The 19,071-nt window shown below is 38.2% G+C and overlaps 1 protein-coding gene and 1 long non-coding RNA gene across 2 annotated transcripts in view; both read right to left on the bottom strand.

The window, feature by feature from the left end:
- Positions 1–13,730: 13,730 nt before the first annotated feature.
- LOC137282633 (uncharacterized) lies at positions 13,731–15,968 on the bottom strand. Its single transcript, XR_010956827.1, has 3 exons — positions 15,926–15,968; positions 14,653–14,673; positions 13,731–13,800 (listed from the first exon to the last, which is right to left on the bottom strand). It is a non-coding gene; the product is annotated as an uncharacterized lncRNA (long non-coding RNA).
- A 618-nt stretch (positions 15,969–16,586) lies between these two features.
- The window catches only part of LOC137281064 (protein psiR-like), a 41,809-nt gene continuing 39,324 nt past the window's right edge, over positions 16,587–19,071 (bottom strand). The window contains exons 14-16 of the mRNA XM_067812208.1: positions 18,001–18,030; positions 17,651–17,671; positions 16,587–16,699 (exon numbers count right to left, since the gene is read on the bottom strand). Of these exons, the coding sequence (XP_067668309.1) occupies positions 16,587–16,699; positions 17,651–17,671; positions 18,001–18,030 (164 nt within the window). The remainder of the gene's footprint in view (positions 16,700–17,650; positions 17,672–18,000; positions 18,031–19,071) is intronic.

Genomic DNA, 19,071 nt, shown 5'->3' on the forward strand with positions numbered 1-19,071 from the left:
CTTATACCTTTTGTCACGGCAAATTATTAACCGTAGGTCTTACTATAAGCAGTCTTTGTGAAGGACAATAACCAATTTCGACGTCTCCAAGGTGTGCATTGGCTGCTTTCATAGTAGTTATTTTTATGACCGTTCTTTGCAAACATTTACCACATTGGTATCCCTGTGGGGTGGTATCTGTGACAGTAGTACTTACCAGCGCAGCAGACCTGTCCAGTGGGACACTGTCTAAACGAAAGGATTCCATTCGTATTGCACAAAGCCCTGTCAACACACGAGAACGTCCCGGGCATATTGCAATCTGGAATTGAAGATTTGTCAGTTAGTGAACACATGGAAACACGACAGGCTCGTTAACCGAGTCAGCAACTATGGTCATCTGATGCTCCCTTCAGTCTTCAAACAAGTGTCGAATCTCCATAGTTAAGAGAGTGTGTGAGTTAACATTTAACGTCACATCGTGACGAGCACCATTAATGTCATGCATAATAGAGAATGGTAACAAATCTGTCAACGAAGAACAGTAAAGCAACTAGACTATCACAGATTTTAAAACTAGTAATTAAATCTAAAACAATTCAACTATAGAGGACGATACAATATGAAAACAGGCTATAGACCGCCAACAACTTCTCGAGTTAAGATTGGAGGAACCATGACTTTATTAAATTTACTGAGGAATTTAATGTCTAAGGATTTATCATGTGTATGGAAAGCACTGAGATATCTGGACATGTTACTGATGGCAGTAGTGGTACGAATGGGCATTTTGACATTGTATGTGTACAGATTAAAATGGAAATGCAGCAGAGATGGTTCGGGTCAACCTGGCAGTCAGGCTGGTTAGGCTCATCATCAACTCAGGGCCTGTGCCCCCTTTAAACGCAGCTAAGAAAGCGAATGGGGCTTCTCCCAGGAAACGCAGTCGATCCCACTTTGAACCCAGAACTTTTCGGAGAACATGTAGACTCCCAAAAATGCAGCCTTCTGCATTACCCAGAGTGTCAGAAGGGCTGTGCTCCCGGTGGAGAACCCAGGGACACTGCTGATCTGCGCCAAGAGATCAGGACCCAAAACGATCTTAAAGCGCTACAATTATTGTACATCAAAATATCTCGATCTTAGGCTTCGGCTACAATCGCCTTTTCCACAAAAGAATTGTAGGCTAAGGTCATTGTAAGTTACAATCAAAACCTTCAGTCGGTCTGAACCAACTCTAAGGAGCTATGATCATTGTAGTCTGTAGCAAAAGTTGGTGTTAGTTTCATGCAAATAATTAGCTTTACGTTTGGAGATTGCTTTTATACTGCATAAAACTGTATGATTCGCTTCGACACTTCAGCGACACGGAGAATGCAACATCGATTTAAAGTCAGCAATATCGTTATTTGCGGTAGTGAACAAAAGCATTATTGAGTCGATATCATAAAGTACAATTCTCACCCCATTCAGTGTTGGAAAATGTATGAACGCCATACGTTTTTGATTATCGAGGAAAGGGTAGTAACGAAAGTTCTCTGCACGCGATTGGTAGGGGCCATGCCATTTTCAATAAATCAAGGACAGCTAATCTTAGTTTTTTACGCAAGATGGGAGTGGTTTCCCTTTGCATATCATGATGTTGCCATAAAATCTGCCATGCCCAAACGCAGTGAATATTATGTCGCAGATCTCCACATATATTTCTTTTCGGTCATGTTCGTGTCAATGATTTTGTCTTAGTTTATTATTAAAATAATCTACAGTTGGATAATAACGTACAAAATTATGTTTCTTACTAATTCTAAGATCTAAAATCAAAACTGATGAGCGACAAGAATTTTAATTTGTGCATTTTAAACATAATACAAGTATTCTTCAAACAGGAAGACACACTTGCTGAGGCACGTGAAATTTGCGTAGCGTAAAATGTTTTTGTTTTTTTTCTTTTTTGGTTTGTGTTTGTGTTTTAACTAAAAGAAGAACTAAGTATCAACAAAATAGCGTAAAGTAATTAGCATACTGTGGATAATACTTAATAACACATAAAACACACACGAAGTAATATCGTTTTCATATTTCCCTGTCATGCATTTTCCAAAACACTCCCACATCATGTCATCCTTTCATATCTTTACAAATCTAATCCTTGTGGGATATATTTGGGATTTTACTCCAAATAACACCGACCAGATATCAAACTATGTTCCATTGACAGCCATTGACATATCATGGTACACTGAGGTGTTATATCTTACGAAATTTTGTTTATATGGTATCTTCTAATTTCTACGATTATTAGGTCAATAACTCAAGACCAAAGTTTGTTAATGTATTTGTTTGTATTTCAATATCATAAAACGTGATATTTCTGTGGGCGCAGTATCACATACTAAGTTCAGAAATAAAATTAGAATGTAGACAAATTCGAGATTAACCCACGAGGCACGAGTGATTATATATGTTATCTTCCACATTATCATTACCTCCAAAGATTTGTGAAAGGAATGTCAGTCGTGTGTATTAACCAGTTCCGCGTTTTCGTCTGCGCAACATGCTATGCGCACTTACAGACAACTGTAGACAGGAGTCGAGTTTAAGAAATTCCTACCTCCAACTTTGAAGAGTTCGATCTTAGTTAAGATTGCGATCTTAAATCCATGCTGTCTTAAGACAAGTGGATTAGGGTAATTGTATGGTGATTGCAAAGATGATTGTGGGGTTTAAGATTGATCGTAAATAAGACTGCTCTGTGCAAGCGCGCCCAGAAGTTACCAACTAATGGAGAGTCTCACAACAATGTACTTGGCATCCAAGCGACCAGGGCGAGGTCCGCATATCTATCATGCTCTACCGGAATCTTGCCAATCACATTGCTGTCAAACGGGACAGAAAAGTCAATGATATAAATACAGTCGCTGATTTTATCAAAAAGGACAAGATCAGGTTTGTTGGGTGGAATTCTTCTCAGGTAGAATATGGGCCCATTCCCATGAAGTCTAAAGCTGTCATTTTCCATGACGCCCTGGACATGTTCAGGGTTGTACCGTGGATGGGCCTCGGGCCCAGGCATGGTGAGGACGATACTGAAAGCAACGAGCCGTGCCATCATATTGCTTAAGATATGCTGTTTGTGCCAAGGAAGTGCATCCACTGACAAGGTGTTGGACAGTCTCCGTAAATTGGTAAGTAACTGACCTTGAGCAGCAATAAGAAAGCCATTAGTTTCACATTTGAGACCGTCCGACTTCATCCATCCGAAAGTGTCGGTTGGATTGCTATTCAGTTCCACACACTGCATGTACGCATGATGCAATGGTCTCTCAGAATGGCAGATTTGGTGAATAACGTCACCTTGGTTTATTCCGAATGCTGTACCATTCGGCAGTACATCACCGTCAACATAATCAACCTATTTTTTATAGGATGTAACTGATGTGATGAGTGGGTGAGTGAGTGAGTTTAGTTTTACGCCGTTTTTTGCAATGTTCCAGCAATATCACGACGGGGGACACCAGAAAATGGACTTCACACATTGTACCCATGGGGGGAATGGAACGCGGGTCTTCGGCATAATGAGCGAACGCTCTAACCACTACACTACCCACTCGCCCCCTGGACGTGATGACTTGATGATCAAATGTTTAAGCGGCTTTTGGATACAGATGACTTGCCAATTTGCAGGGTATATATCTTTTACTGCTGGGATAGCATCAATGACAGATCAAACTCGTGCCAAATACAAGAGAATACGAAAATATATACAGTTTTATATATAGATAAATTGGAATATTGTCGTAGTTCACCAAACATAACATTATGTATATTATTGTCGACCAAAATTGTGTGTATATATATGTGTGTGTGTCTGTATGTCTGTGTGTCTGTGTATGTGTCTGTGTGTGTCTGTGTGTGTCTGTGTGTGTGTGTATATATATGGTATCAACTCAGGATTTACATATACTCTCTCTTAATGCATATCTACGACGTAAGAATTTAGGTAAACGTTTTAAAAATAGTACACTATACGTTGATAGAATAGATCTAAATTAATACATGTTCGGATTTTCACGATATACATATGGTATGTACATATGAATGAATACAAAATGGTACTTGTCTTCAATACCTAAATTATCCTGATTTGAAACCCAATAAACAAAGACAACTGCATGTATTCAAGTCGCACAGTCTAGTAGAAAGTTGTTCAATCTAATGATTGGTTTCAGTGAGTGAGGGAGGGAGCTTAGTTTTACGCAGCAGTCAGAAATATCCCAGCCTTAATTATGGCGGGTCTGTCTGGTCCAGACAATCCAGTGATCAACAGCATGAGCATCGTCCTGAGCGATTGGCAACCGATGACATTGGTCAACCAATTCAGCGAGCCTGGAAACCAGATCCCGTTAGTCGCCTCTTACGGCATGGATGGGTTACTGAAGGTACATTCTAACCCGGTCTTCACGGGTGTGTGATGGCTTTGGTATCAGGCTAACATTCCCCGGAATAGTGCCCACCTAACAACTGCCCCCTGACTATCTGCCCCGGACCCCCGTCCATTGTGCACCCCGGACACCCGTCCCCTGTATAAAGTAACCATGTTATGAAGTGATGTGTAAATATGTAACATGTAACCATGCGTAACTATGTAACATGTAACCATAGTTGCTAAACATCTCATTATTCAAATTGGTGTCACCAACAACTGAGAAATGTAAGTGTACACATTCAAGTATTTGTCCAACTGCCCTTTATGTCCACAGTACTTCTTACCTGGTGGGGTCGTTGCAGCAGTGGTTGGCGCTAAAACGGAGAAATAAAAACGATTCTAACCTTAAGACAAATGTTCATTTTAATTCATCTGAAACAATACTAAAAAGTACATGCACAAAGAATCCCAGACTTCGGTTTTACCAATTCTTAGATGTTCTGATTAATAATGAAGTGATGCGTAAACTTTGTCAATATTAGCAAGTGCACATTTACAATACAATATTTCCGTATCTGTTTGCAGAAGATTTGTCGAGACTATCTATAAACTACAACAAGTCCTTCTGCGGAAACAGATTTTACAGCACAATTTGCAACCAATTGTTAAATGTCAAATTTGAAAATAGTGTCGTAACTATCCTTTTTTCTAACTATCCTTTACATAGACAGTGTCGTTGTGGTCGTCGTTTAGCTCGGTGCTTAACAATGTGAAAACGATACAGTTCAATTCTTAAGACGAATATTAAATATTGACGTTAAGGTAACGAAACTAAAAGGTACCAAACATTAAGCACATGCACATGGAATCCCGGCTTTGATGTAATGATAATTTTGTTTTACGCCGCACTCAGAATATTCCGGCTATATGGCGGCGGTCTGTAAATAATTAAATCTGGGATAGACAATCCCAGAGAATAGATATACACAATGGACAATGGAAATACGATGACACGTATCAACTACATCAGCGACTCTGGCCACCCAGTCCCGTTAGTCGCCTCTTACGACAGGTATGGGTTACTAAAGATCAGTTCTAACCCGGATCTTCACGTGTTTGTTATATGAGGACATGACAATGGGAACAACTTGGCGTGTTCACAGTTCATGCAGTTACTTATCTATGTATTTAGAGAGATTTGTCGAAATATCTGTAAACTATCTCCGGCTCTTGGGCTACCGTTCATGTACACAGTTTTGAAACTTACCTGTCGTGGTCGTTGTGGTCGTGGGCGGAACTGAAACGATGAAAAAACGATTCAGTTCACTTCTTACTCTGTGTGTTCATTAAAAGTGACATTAATACAAGTGAACAAACATTTACCACATCCATAATAATCTTTTACAAAAATACAGTCGGTTGTAAAATTCCGAATATATCTTAAGAATGAATCTTGAATTTAAAAAAAGATATTATCAAGTATTTGATTTCTATCAAATTATCATGATACCGGGTGGGCGTGATGGATAAGTGAATGGAAAAGCTAGTCCGTTGTTCACCGTTACAACAAGGAATGTGTCGTACAAATCAAATTAGGAATCCAGAATCATTTCCGTAATTAGGCCCACGGCCCATATTACAAACACACGAAACTCTCCAGAGGGAAAAGTACTTACTAAACACATTAAGAGAGTGCAAAAAATAGATGTAATCCGACGAGAAAATTTTCAAAACGAACAAAACGAGTTAGTACTTATTGTATTTTGTGCCTTATTAACAACATGTTTGGAGTTAATTATGAAATGATAAATGGATTCAAGAAGTAATTCTGTGTCAGTACTGGATAAGTCACCTTCGTCATAGAGTATTTCATCAACAAAAAATCCATTGCGGTAGAAGTACTGGTTATGTCTGATATGAGCAATTAGCGGACAGGAAATATATACTGAGTCAAAAAGGAAACTTCATATTTTTTCGTAAGAGAACCATAGAGAACAAGAGATGGTAAGATGGTTAAATTGTTATTATATCATTGCTGAGATCTGTGTGATATATACACTGACAGTGCCACAATTAGTTCTGTTAGGCTACATTAAATCGATCAGGTTTCGTGAAGTGCCGGTAAACCTGTGGGTTCAGAGATGATCTGGGTGAAATTAAACATTTTCGTAACGTTTTCAGTCCGGGTTTGTGTCATATTAAAGATGGCGGCATCTTCCAGTATAACAGTTTTAGCACCCAAGTCGCAAGCAATACTAAAGGATTCTTCTATCATGTCCCAGTACCTACGACTAAGATTTATCTGCAAACGGTACCAATTAATTTAAATTAATTTTAAAATTTAAATGTCAATTCCACCCAAATAACTTAGAGATTTCGGTAAATCTAAATTAACCGAATGTATAAGATGGACATTAATCTTTGATATAAACAGCTAAAAAGATCACTTTTTCCGGGTTTGATTCAGGACACAACCTTTCTAAAGTTATATTTTAGAAAGTTATAAGTATATTTTGCTCTATGCTTTCTTCAGGCATTCATCCATGATTACTACATCTACTCCATATGTTTTCTCATCGACACGTAATAAATATGATTCAGACGAAGGATACGATTGGACAGTATGATAAAATTTAACTTAGAATATATTTGTACATCTGCTATGTGACACTTGACCATTAATATCAACACACATCTTTTAGAAACCACCTGTACATTTAGACGTTAATTCATCACCTTGTTCTATCCAAACATGTCCAAGGCTAAATTTCTAACATTAAGTGTCCATCATTTATCTGCCAACTTGTATTGATAACAACATACAGGCTTAAGTATGTTATGATAATGCACATTCAATATTCTTAACCTTTTCTTTTATTATTTAACCTAAATTTTCATATTGTATAGATAAACTTTCACTTAGTGCTTTCCGATTTCCCCTCTGCCTGTAATATTTGGCACAAACCTACCAAGGTACATACATTCAAAATGTGTCATTAACGTGTTCGGTAAAAAGTGCAGGGTGGAATACCCAAACTAAAATAATACAGGAAGAAACTTTCCTTCAAAAATATGAAATAAGACAACAAGTGGCTAATCATCAAAGTGGAAAACCGTTGATTGCAACGACGTGCGTGCCTGCGTTCCTTCCTTTCACAAATGACTCCTGGCGCTGTCCTTAAATGCATCTTGTTAATATCCTAGCCAGCATTGTTCATGCCTATCATCCGCCATCTCTCAGCGGTAGTTAACTTTCTCCTCACCATGACTGATTTTCTAACTCTAAAGTGAAAGGAGAATCTCACAACAGAAACTTGATTTTAAGATTCAGATGGTAGGGAAATGGAGTTGCACGTGCAGAACGTTTTCCTTGTCATATCTTGACAATCTTAGGTTCAAGAATCTGTGGAAGGCTGATTCAGTCATAAACATTTATAGTTTGTATTTCTGATCTTCAGTGGTGAAATCAAGACACTATGAAAATAGTGGCACTTACCTTTTGTGCATGTGTATATATCTCGTGTCATAATAAGACCATAATAATTTACTCTCTTTCTCAATCAGAGAATCATTTGTTTTCTCTGCATAAGAATTAACATAAACCTTTATAAAATGTTCAGTTTTATTGGCCTCTTAAATTCTGATTATTAGTGTAACAAAAGGTTGTAGTCATTCCCCTTGTAACACAGCGCTGTGAAGACTTTTTCACTCCTAAACACTTGGAGCGACCTCACTGGTTTCCTCTGTTTCATGAGTGAGTGAGGGAGGGAGTGAGTGGGTGAGGGAGGGGGTTACTATTTGACGTCACATCGGCAGTATTGCAGCCATATCGTGACGAGAACGATTAATTGTAAAAATACAAATGAATTAATAGCACTCGCACTGTCAAAGAAGGACAGTAAAACTAACTTGAATATCACAGAGTAGAATGACAAACTAGTGGTTAGACCTAAAACGATATATCCACAGAGGAAAATACTATATAAGAATGAGCTAAAGGTTGCCAACAACTGAAGGTAGATCACCATGATCAACAGAGATTTAATTGTATGTTATATATTTTGTTTATTCCATTTCATTTCCCAGATAACTTACACATGACATAAAAGACATTATATATAACATCATTGGGGTCTGTAAAGTTATACAGGTAGGTAAAATATCTTTATATTTTTTGTAGAGGGTATATAAGATTGAAGTGATAATATTAACCAGTGTGACTGGGGGGAGCGGAGACTGGTTCAACTGGGAAGTCACTATGGAATTGTTGCTAAACGATAACATTTGGAGCCTTATTTGAGTAACTTACGAATGGGTTATATTATTTTCATTAACATAAATGTCACCTGTTACTACACTCTCCATAACAATAAATAGCTCGACTGAATGGTAAATTGCCTGTTAGGGTCCTTTTGCTGAAGTACCCCAAGCATAAGATGTGTCCATATTTATGTGGCAGTGTTTCGTGCTATGCCTCTTTTTATTATTTTAGTTAAGCCTTTTGCTTCCCACTTCACATCACAACGTACAATTGAGTGTCAAATATGAGTGTCTTTGAAACTGCCTTCAAAGAAAATTTTATATTGACTATCCACAGTTTTGAAATGTCCACACCAAAGCCGTGAGTATATGTTAAGTTGCTATGAATCATACAGTGTTGCAATTCGTTTTTCCATGTGCTTATGTTCACCCTTATACAGATAACAACATGACGACGACATTAGTCCTACCAAAACTGAATAGACGTTTACCCAGATGATGATGGTTGCTTCCAAATGGGTATATCCATTTCTTTGAATATCTCGTCACATTCAAGAAGTATGAACACCTCAATAATATGTTGTGCAACTTAAGTAGCATTCCTTTCCTTGGTGTGATGCGAAGTGTTCAATTCCTCTTATGGGTATTACGTGTAATATCATTAACGGTGTCATGATATTGCAAGAATATTGCTAAAAGCGGTGTAAAACTAAATTCACTCACTCAGTCCTTTCTGTACTTACTGGCACAACAAACTTGACCACTTGGGCAATCGCGAAGGACTTCGAAGGGACATGCACCAGTGGCAACACACGAGATGGTACTTCCAATGCAGGCTGAAAATGACAATTTGTATGGATGATAGATTTCAGTTATGTCGAATTTATGCCATTTGCAGAATGCAAACATTCACTTTCATTTACATCCTCGGCTATTCATCTATATCTATTAATCTATATCTATATATCAATGGATACAGTGAAGCTTAGGTGCGATGATTGTCCTAAGCTGATATTTCCTAAATCAAATCAAGAATTTAGAAATGTAAATGAACATAGTCCAAATACTTTGGTAATAAGAATGCATAATTTGTCTGCAGTAATAATGTTGCGTTAGTCAGTAACTCAGTTTCTGAGACACACCTCAACATACTCGTCGTTGCATTGTCATTCATAGCTAGACGTCTTAGAGCTCTCACATATAATAGCAATTTATGACAAAAGAAGCGCGTTGTCATATGCAACACCTGGTTTAAAAAACGTTTGCGAATAGAATAATTTCACCATCAGTTACAGTTTCAGATAATATGCAGTTTTATTATAACGCCCTGTGGGTTGCAACATGTCAGTTTGAATAGCCCATGAACTTATAAATTGTCCATCGTGCTGACACTTGTGTCAGTTACCTGTCATACATGTGGAGACATTCCATTGGAGTGACATGAGTTCAGTGAAGTACGAACTACATTATCACTAAATTATCACTGTTTATACATCATCAGAAACATGCCAATGTTTAATTTGTAATAGAATAATGGTGGAACTTACGTGGTCTGGTCGAAGGCGGTGCTGAAAAGACAAAACACATTGATCTCAATTCTTCAGTCGTTGTGAATGGGAATGTTTAGTTCTAGTCCAAATGATTTTACTCTTAAATGCTATAATGATGTTAAGTATATAACCGCATTTGACATAATGTTTTCCCGGTTGACTTCATTCACACATTCTCTCATTTCTGAAACATTTCCTCAACCTCACAGGAAGCTTGACTACGTGTTTGCTATAGGATTGGACGTTTTGTTCTGAGTTTGTCATGTTAGGCAGTGGTAAACACTGTTGAAAAATCACTTTTCAAAACAGAAAATTCTTACTTGACAGTATAATTCATTAGGGTCTTAAATCTTTGTGAGACATTCACTTCGTAGTTCATTTACGATATATCACCGTTTGACTATCTATTGGTGGTGCTTTGGAATCCAGTGCAAAACAAGAATGTGCGTGTCTCCAGGTCAAATAATCACGACAAAAGTTCAGAAGTTGAGACAGAGAGAGAACTGGGGAGAGAACAGGAGGAGAGAGAAAGAAATTATTGATTTGAGTGTCAGCAGTAACATAAATATCCATAAAATCTACACTGACAAGCTACCACAGTATAACATACAGCCGACGTTGACCTATGGGACACTGTAAACACCGTACCACATACACATTCAGAATTCTAACAGACAACTGAAGCATATCACTAAGTAGGTCACTTGCATGATTTTGTGGGGTTTCCCAAAAATTCTAATTATTGCCATGAATTTATTGAGGACTTATGTTGAAAATTAAAAGGTAACATCAGTGATCCCTCTCTAGTTGGGGTACCAGAAACTACATACTTAACCTTATTCAATCTTCTGGTAGTTGATCCTAAACTCGAGTAATCCCATGCTTGCAGAAGATTGGGTCATGCAGTGTTATCAAGGTTTTGCAACTGAAGGGTTGCACTGCCCGACAGAATCAACAGGAGATGAAATCTGTTTATGGTGAATATAGCCCATCTTATGATACCGTTGTGAGATGGAAAAGGAATTTTCAAACCGATCGTATGTCCCTGACAGATGAGCCAAGATGTGGCCTCCATTTTGACGATACCAGTGAGGTCATTAAAGAGGTGGAGTGGTAGTTTTCCTTGAAATTAAGGGGCCCTATTTCAGCGGTCTGCTCAAGGTCAAGGCATGTTGGAAGAAATATGTCACTCTGGATAGAGACGTTTTAAGGACAAGAAATCAAAATACAGTTTCGACTCGGAATACGTCTTGGTGGTAATTAGAACCTTTTTTATATCGCCTCGTAGTTTAGCTATTTTAACATCCACATTCTGCATTAAATAGGCTAAAATGTCAATGGGATCCAGATGTTCACATTAAGGCATCTTTTTTGATAATCGGGAGAGAAGTTCATACCTAATGTCACCATAGAACGGACGACGTGTGACAAGTGACAAAACGTTTCTCGTCTTCTACACAATGTGTATTGCATCGTTAGCAGTAACGTTTATCCTCTGGCGTTGGAGGGACGACAAATCTTCCCGTTCCTCAGGCTAGTTTTCGAGATCCACACCTCAAAGTTGCGACAAATGATCTTAGTGCGCGTGATCTGTGTGTGTTAATTTTGGTATATCATTTACTCCTGCTGAGTTTATAAATATTTGAAAGATATCCTTTAATATTGTTGATTACCCAGCATGTGCTTTGCGTTGATAGTGTTAGCACGTCTGTTAGTTCAATTCCCTCAAATATTTTCACTACTTTCCTTTCCCAGTATTTCCTCTAGTTTTAGACCACAGGTGGATAACACTATCGAGCCTACTTCCTTCCATCCGTTCAAAACCTGCACTACAAAACAGCTACCTCAGTGTAGACTGTACTGGAGGTTTAGTCACCCCGTGTAGCCTCGGACTGCCGGATTAGCTGATTTCTTGCTGCTAAGCAATGGTTGAGGTACATTACTTCCTCTGTTAACGCATTGGTCTTTCAGTGACTCTGTCACTTACACCAATCCATTTGTTTGATGTACTGATCAATCAATGCAGTGGTGCCTACTTATAATACTTAGTTCATGATGTATTTGTTTGAAACGTTTTCCTCACTTTCACTAACATGGTATGTCACTTAAGCGTCCACCTGTAACCAATTGTTGAATATCTCAGTTGAAATTAGTACTATTAAGGATTGAAAAATGTAAGCATTTCTATTCAATGTATTTTTCTGTATTCCTTGGATGTTGACATTGTTGAAACTTACATGTCGGGGGTGGTGTAGTCGTGGGTGGTCCAGTCGTAGGTGGTACTGAAATGGTAGAACATCCATTCAGTTCAAGTTGTAATTAAAAGTAACCAAAGTAAAAGAGACCAAACATTATCTTCATCCCTAAGGAATCGCCACTGAAGGCACAGTTGACAGTACTATTCCGAATATATCATGAACATACATATAGGAATCACCTTCAAATGCTGATGTGCCATGTTTTTTTGGTTTTTTTTTTTTTTGGTTTTTTTTTTTTGGGGGGAGGGGGTTACGGAAAGGTTAGCATGTTCTTTCCAAGCTTTGGCAACTGTGATAAAAGAATGCAAGGCTAGTCAACCGTTCATCTTTAACGTGGAAGGTATTGTACTAATTCAAATAGCGAATGACCCCTAACATAAATTCTGTCACTGATACCACAAATTTTGTAAATGGCCTCATCAACGTTTTGAAAGATTTGCCTTTCGCACCTATGAGTAGGGGCCATATAAAGGGATGGATGGGTGGAAAGTGATCTAAACGTGATCTAAACGAATTTAGTAGATATCATCAAACTACCATAGTACTCGTCCCGACAAAATCAGGTCTTTTGACATGCTCTTAAGAATAAACATAATTTCGATATATTTTAGTTTAGGTTTTCCATTTAATTATCCATTGAGGGTCAGTTTGTAGAACTACATGTGGTATGTTAACGTGAGGTTTGGATCTGTTCCTTTTTTTAAGTTCACTTTTTGCCACGTCTGCTTATCAGAATAAACCGAGTTTTTCTCATTATCTTGTAGCTTGATTTTCCATACAATTAATAACTTTAGTTGAGGGGGAGATTGTAGTGCTACATGTGGTAAGTTAATGCCAGGTTTGAATCAGTTCCTTTTCTACAGATAATTATGACATGCTGATACTTTGAAACATACAGCGTGTTTCAATTGGAACATGATGACATAAGTCCTACCAAAACTGAATAGACGTGGACCTAAATGATGATGCTTGCTTCCGAATGGGCCTATCCATTTCATGTCTTTGAATATCTTATCACGATCCGATCTTATCACTTGCAAGAACTATGGACACCTCAATAATATCTTATGCAACTTTAGTAACCTTCCTTTTTCTATGGTATGACTCCTCATCGTGTTTGATTCCTCAAATAGGTATTACGTGTGAAACTCATTTATGGTGTCATTATATTGCTGGAATATTGCTAAAAGCGGTGTAAAACTAAACCAACTCACTCACTCCTTTCTGTACTTACTGGCACAACAAACTTGACCACTTGGACAATCGCGAAGGACTTCGAAGGGACATGCACCAGTGGCAACACACGAGATGGTACTTCCAATGCAGGCTGAAAATGAGAATTCTCAAAACAGATGGGATTCAGTTACATCAGATTAACAACACTCAAATAATGTAAACATTGACTTTCAGTTATATCCTCAACCATTCATCTATATAAACATTAATGGACATTAAGAATGTTAGTAAGAATGCATGATTTGTCTGCAGTAATAACGTTGCGTCAGCCGGTAAGTCAGTTTCTGACACACACCTCGTCATTGGATTGTCATTCATAGCTAGATCTGATACAGCGCTCACATGAAGCAGCTATTTATGACAAAAGAAAGATGCTATAATATGTAATACCAGATTTTCAATCGTCAACGAATAGATATCGAAATTTACAAGAAGTTGTTGTGTTGTCCTGTTTTTGTGCTCTTGCTTATCTTTTTCTTCAGATGTTTCCCAACTTTCTGAACGTCAGCCGAGGAAAGGAGGAACCTTTGGATTCAATTTCCTATTCTTTGTGTTTGAAATAATGTCTTCCAGGTCAATTTGGCATTTTGTGTGACAATCAGGAAGGACACTTCTGTGAGACTTCAAATGTGTAGTGATAGCTTTAATTTCACCATCAGATATAGTTTCAGATAGTCTGCAGTTTTATTATAATGTCCTGTGGGTTGCAACATGTCAATTTGAATAGCCCATGTACTTATAAATTATCCTTCGTGCTGACATTTGTGTCATTTACTTGTCATACATATTGACACATTCCATTGGAGTGACATGAGTTCAATGAACTACAAAGAAACAGCAGTCTTGAATGTTACTTGCAACTCATTCTAAAAATGATCACTGTTTATACATCATCAGAAACATGTCAATGTTTAATATGTAATAGAATAATGGTGAAACTTACGTGGTCTGGTCGAAGGCGGTGCTAAAAAGACAAAACACATTGATCTCAATCCTTCAGTCGTTGTGAATAGGAATGCTTAGTTCTAGCCTAAATGATTCTACTTTTAAATGCTGTGATGATGTTATGTACATAGCCGCATTTCACATGATGTTTTCCCAGTTGACTTCATTCACAATTTCTATCATTTCTGACGAATGGTCCTCAATCTCACAGGAAGTACGTGAATGCTAGAGGAATGAACGTTTTGTTCTGAGGTTGTCATTGTAAGACAGTGGTAAACACTTTTGAAATCATCATGTTTCAAAACAAAATTTCTGTCTTGACAGTATAATGTATAATGATTTGTTATCTTTGTGAGACATTCTGTTCGTAGCTCATATATAACATGACACCTTTTGACTTTATTTTGTGGTTCTTTGTAACAAAGTATGAAAGAAGAATGTACATGTCTCCGGGTACTATAGTCAAGACAAAAGTTAAGATAGATAGATATATATATATAGAGAGAGAGAGGGAGAGAGAGAGAGAGAGAGGGAGAGAGAGAGCACAGAGAGAGAGGGAGCGAGAGGGAGGGAGAGAGAGATATTTCATTTGTGGAGTGTCAGCATGTATACGAACATCCATAAAATCTAGACATATAACCCACCATACCATAACATGCAGCCAACGTTGACCTTTAGGACACTGTAAACACCGTACCACATACACATTCAGAATTCTAACAGACGATGGAAGCATAGCACTAAGAAGACACTTTTTCTTCTTAAAACTACTCGAAGAATTAATTTAGCCATTTTAATATCTTCTTCATGTGGCATGTTTTACAATCAGAAAAGGACAAACTTTATGGATCAACGTCTTTATTATTAACATCCATATTCCACAATAAATAGGCGAAACTGTCATTGGGATCCAAATGATCAAAATAAGGCATTTCTTTGGATAATCAGGAGAGAAGTTCATACTTAATGTCACCATAGAACGGACGACATGTGACAAAACGTTTCTCGTCTTCTCGTCACGGTGAGTGTTGCATAGTTTGAAGTAATGTTGATCCTCTGGCGTTGGAGGGACGGTAAATCTTCCTAAGGCTAGTTTTAGAGATCCACATCTCAAAGATGTGACAAATGATCTTAGTGCGCGTGGGAGTGAGACGTAGTATTAAGTACACAATTATGTTTAAACAATCTGCCTAATTTCGGTAGAATATTTACTCCAGTTCAATTTACCAATATTTCTAAATGACCTGGATGCTGACATTGTTTAAACTTACATGTCGGGGGTGGTGTAGTCGGGGGTGGCGTAGTCGTGGTTTGTGTAGTCGTAGGTGGTACTGAAATGGTAGAAAACTCATTCAGTTCAATTCGTAACTTGTGGGACCCGTGAAGGTGCCGGGGTAGAATAGGCCTTCAGCAACCCATGCTTGCTATAAGAGGCGACTATGTTTGTCGTAAGAGGCGACTAACGGGATCGAGTGGTCAGGCTGGCTGACTTGGTTTACACATGTCATCGTTCCCATTTGCGCAGATCGATGCTCATGTTGTTGATCACTGGATTCGATTATTTACAGAGCGCCACCATATAGTTGGAATATTGCTGAGTGTGGCGTAAAACTAAACTCACTCACACTCACTCACTGATACCATGAAACATACAATGTGGTGCAATTCGAGCATGACGACATTAGTCCTACCAAAACTGAATAGACGTGTACCCAAATGATGATGGTTGCTTCCGATCCGATCTTGTCACTTTCAAGAACTATGGACACCTCAATAGTATCTTATGCAACTTTAGTAACCTTCCTTTTCTATGGTGTGACGCCGAGGACTCGTGTTCGATTCCCCATATGGGTATTATGTGTGAAACTCATTTATGGTGTCATTATATTGCTAGTATATTGCTAAAAGTGGTGTGAAACTAAATCCACTCACTCATTCCTTTCTGTACTTACTGGCACAACAAACTTGACCACTTGGACAATCGCGAAGGACTTCGAAGGGACATGTACCAGCGGCAACACATGAGATGGTACTTCCAATGCAGGCTGAAAACGAGAATTCTTATGACAAATGAAATCGGTTACTTCGGATTAATGTCAATCAAAGAATGCAAACATTTACTTACAATTACACCCTTTGCCATTCCTCTGTATAAACATTAATGGATACTGTGCAAGCTCTGGTGCCATAGAGTCCGTATGCTCATATTTCCTGAATCCATCCAGCTGTGTTTTAGAATTTAGAAATGTAAATGAACATAGTCCATGTATTTTGGTATTTACAATTCATATTTTGTCTGTAGTAATGTTTGTTTGGCAACGTCAGTTTATGAGGCACATACCAAAGTGTTCATCACATTGTGTTGTCATTCAATCCTGGACTCATAAGTGTCTCTCACATATAAGCAGCCATGTATGATAAAGGAAAGATGTTTTCATATTTTTTTTTTTAAAAAAAAAAAAAAGTGTTACCGAACAGATACTGAACATTCCAACATGTTGTTGTGTTTTTGCTTATCTTTTTCTTCAGGTGAACCAGAATTGGAGGAACCTTTGGATTTATTTTCCTATTCTGTGTTTTCTAAATAATGTTTTCCGTGTCATTTTGCCATTTGCACAACAACCAGGATAGATACTTCTGTGACATTTCAAATATGTATTGATAGCTTTATTTCATCAGCAGTAATAGTTTTCAATAATCTGACATTTGTGTCAGTTACATATCATATATCTGGACACATTTTGGAGTGAGGTGAACCCAACGAACTACGAGACGTAACAGTCTTGGGCCTAGATTTTTGAAGCCCCCTTAGCGCTAAGATCGTTATAAGTTAATGCTAATGTATGGCACTTACGACTGTCATAGAGCTAAGAGAGCTTCGAAAATCTAGACCTTGCTTGTTACTTGCAACACATTTATAAAAAAACATGCATTGTTTAAAACATCACCAGAGACATACCGTGGTTGATATGTAATAGAATAATGGTGAAACTTACATGGTCCGGTCGTGGGCGGTGCTAAAATGGTAAAATACATTGAGCTCAATTCTATAGTCATTGTGAATGGGGGTGTTTAATTTGAGTAATTTACATCAATTGCTGAATATCTGATTTGAACTTAGTGCTATTAAGGATCGAAAAATGCATGCATGACTATTCAAGGTATTTTTCTAAATGCCCTGGATGTTGACATATTTGATACTTACAAGTAGTTGGCGGAGGTGTTGTAGGTTGTGCTGAAATAGTAGAAAGACATCGTGAATGTGAGTTGTAACTGTAAAAATGCATGCATGACTATTCAAGGTATTTTTCTAAATGCCCTGGATGTTGACATATTTGATACTTACAAGTAGTTGGCGGAGGTGTTGTAGGTTGTGCTGAAATAGTAGAAAGACATCGTGAATGTGAGTTGTAACTGTAGAACCGTGACTGTAATGAGCTTGAATAAAGCAGTGGAACGCCATCCTGAATTTGTGACACCTACAGATAAAGTGATCTCGGGGATTTGTCACTCTGGATGCATGCATCCCACGTATGGTCTCTTTGATCCCAATTTTAAATCCTCACACAGCAAAATACGGTTACTGGAGTTATAAATCCCCATGTTTCGTAAATTCTGAAAATGCGTTTGCTGTTGTTTGCTGAATGGTGCGTGTTTGTTGTAAATAAATACAAACATGCACTCACGTAAACAAATTGAGACTTCGCGGTTCATTTTACATCCTTTCGATAATACACAGTATCGAGCCAAAAAATAATGAGAGAAGTCTTGATTCCACGTCTTGATTTAATAATTGACATAGACATTTGAAAATTGGCACTGGTGTAGACAATGCATTGTTAAATCGTTCATGACAAGTCAGTAGTGAGCCAGTCCATCCTTTCGTTTCAAGCTCTGTACGTGTTGAATCCTCCGAGGCATGGAATTTACAAGATTTTCTGTGAGATAGCTCATACCACGTTTCAAGAATCAGTCGTTTCCTGTCTGCAATGTATTTCGATTCCAACTATTTCACTGTTTCTTGGATGATTTGCCAGACATTTTCGATGGGATTCAGATGTGGTGAAGCGGCCGGGAGTTCCACTTGCTGAATGCAGTTCCGATGAAAGCAAGATTTGGTTTGGGCGGACGTGTGTACGCATGCGTTCCTCTTACGCATGATTCTTTTAAACTCCACCTTAAGTCCATTCGGATACTCCAGTACCTCCTAAAGCCAGTTGTTCAGTCGACCAGTTTGGATGCACCGCCGTCAGTTGTGCTAGTCGTCGTCTGTCATTTCCAGAGAGTTTACGAGACGTCTTCATCCCGGCTTGCGCTGAAAACTTCCGACAGCTTGAAGTCTGGCTATAAGTCGATAATGGTACTCCGAGGAAGCACCAATATTTTCCGTAACTTCTGGACTGATTTGCTCACTAGT

This window comes from Haliotis asinina, chromosome 4 (assembly GCF_037392515.1).
Source record: "Haliotis asinina isolate JCU_RB_2024 chromosome 4, JCU_Hal_asi_v2, whole genome shotgun sequence".
Classification (NCBI taxonomy): domain Eukaryota; kingdom Metazoa; phylum Mollusca; class Gastropoda; order Lepetellida; family Haliotidae; genus Haliotis; species Haliotis asinina.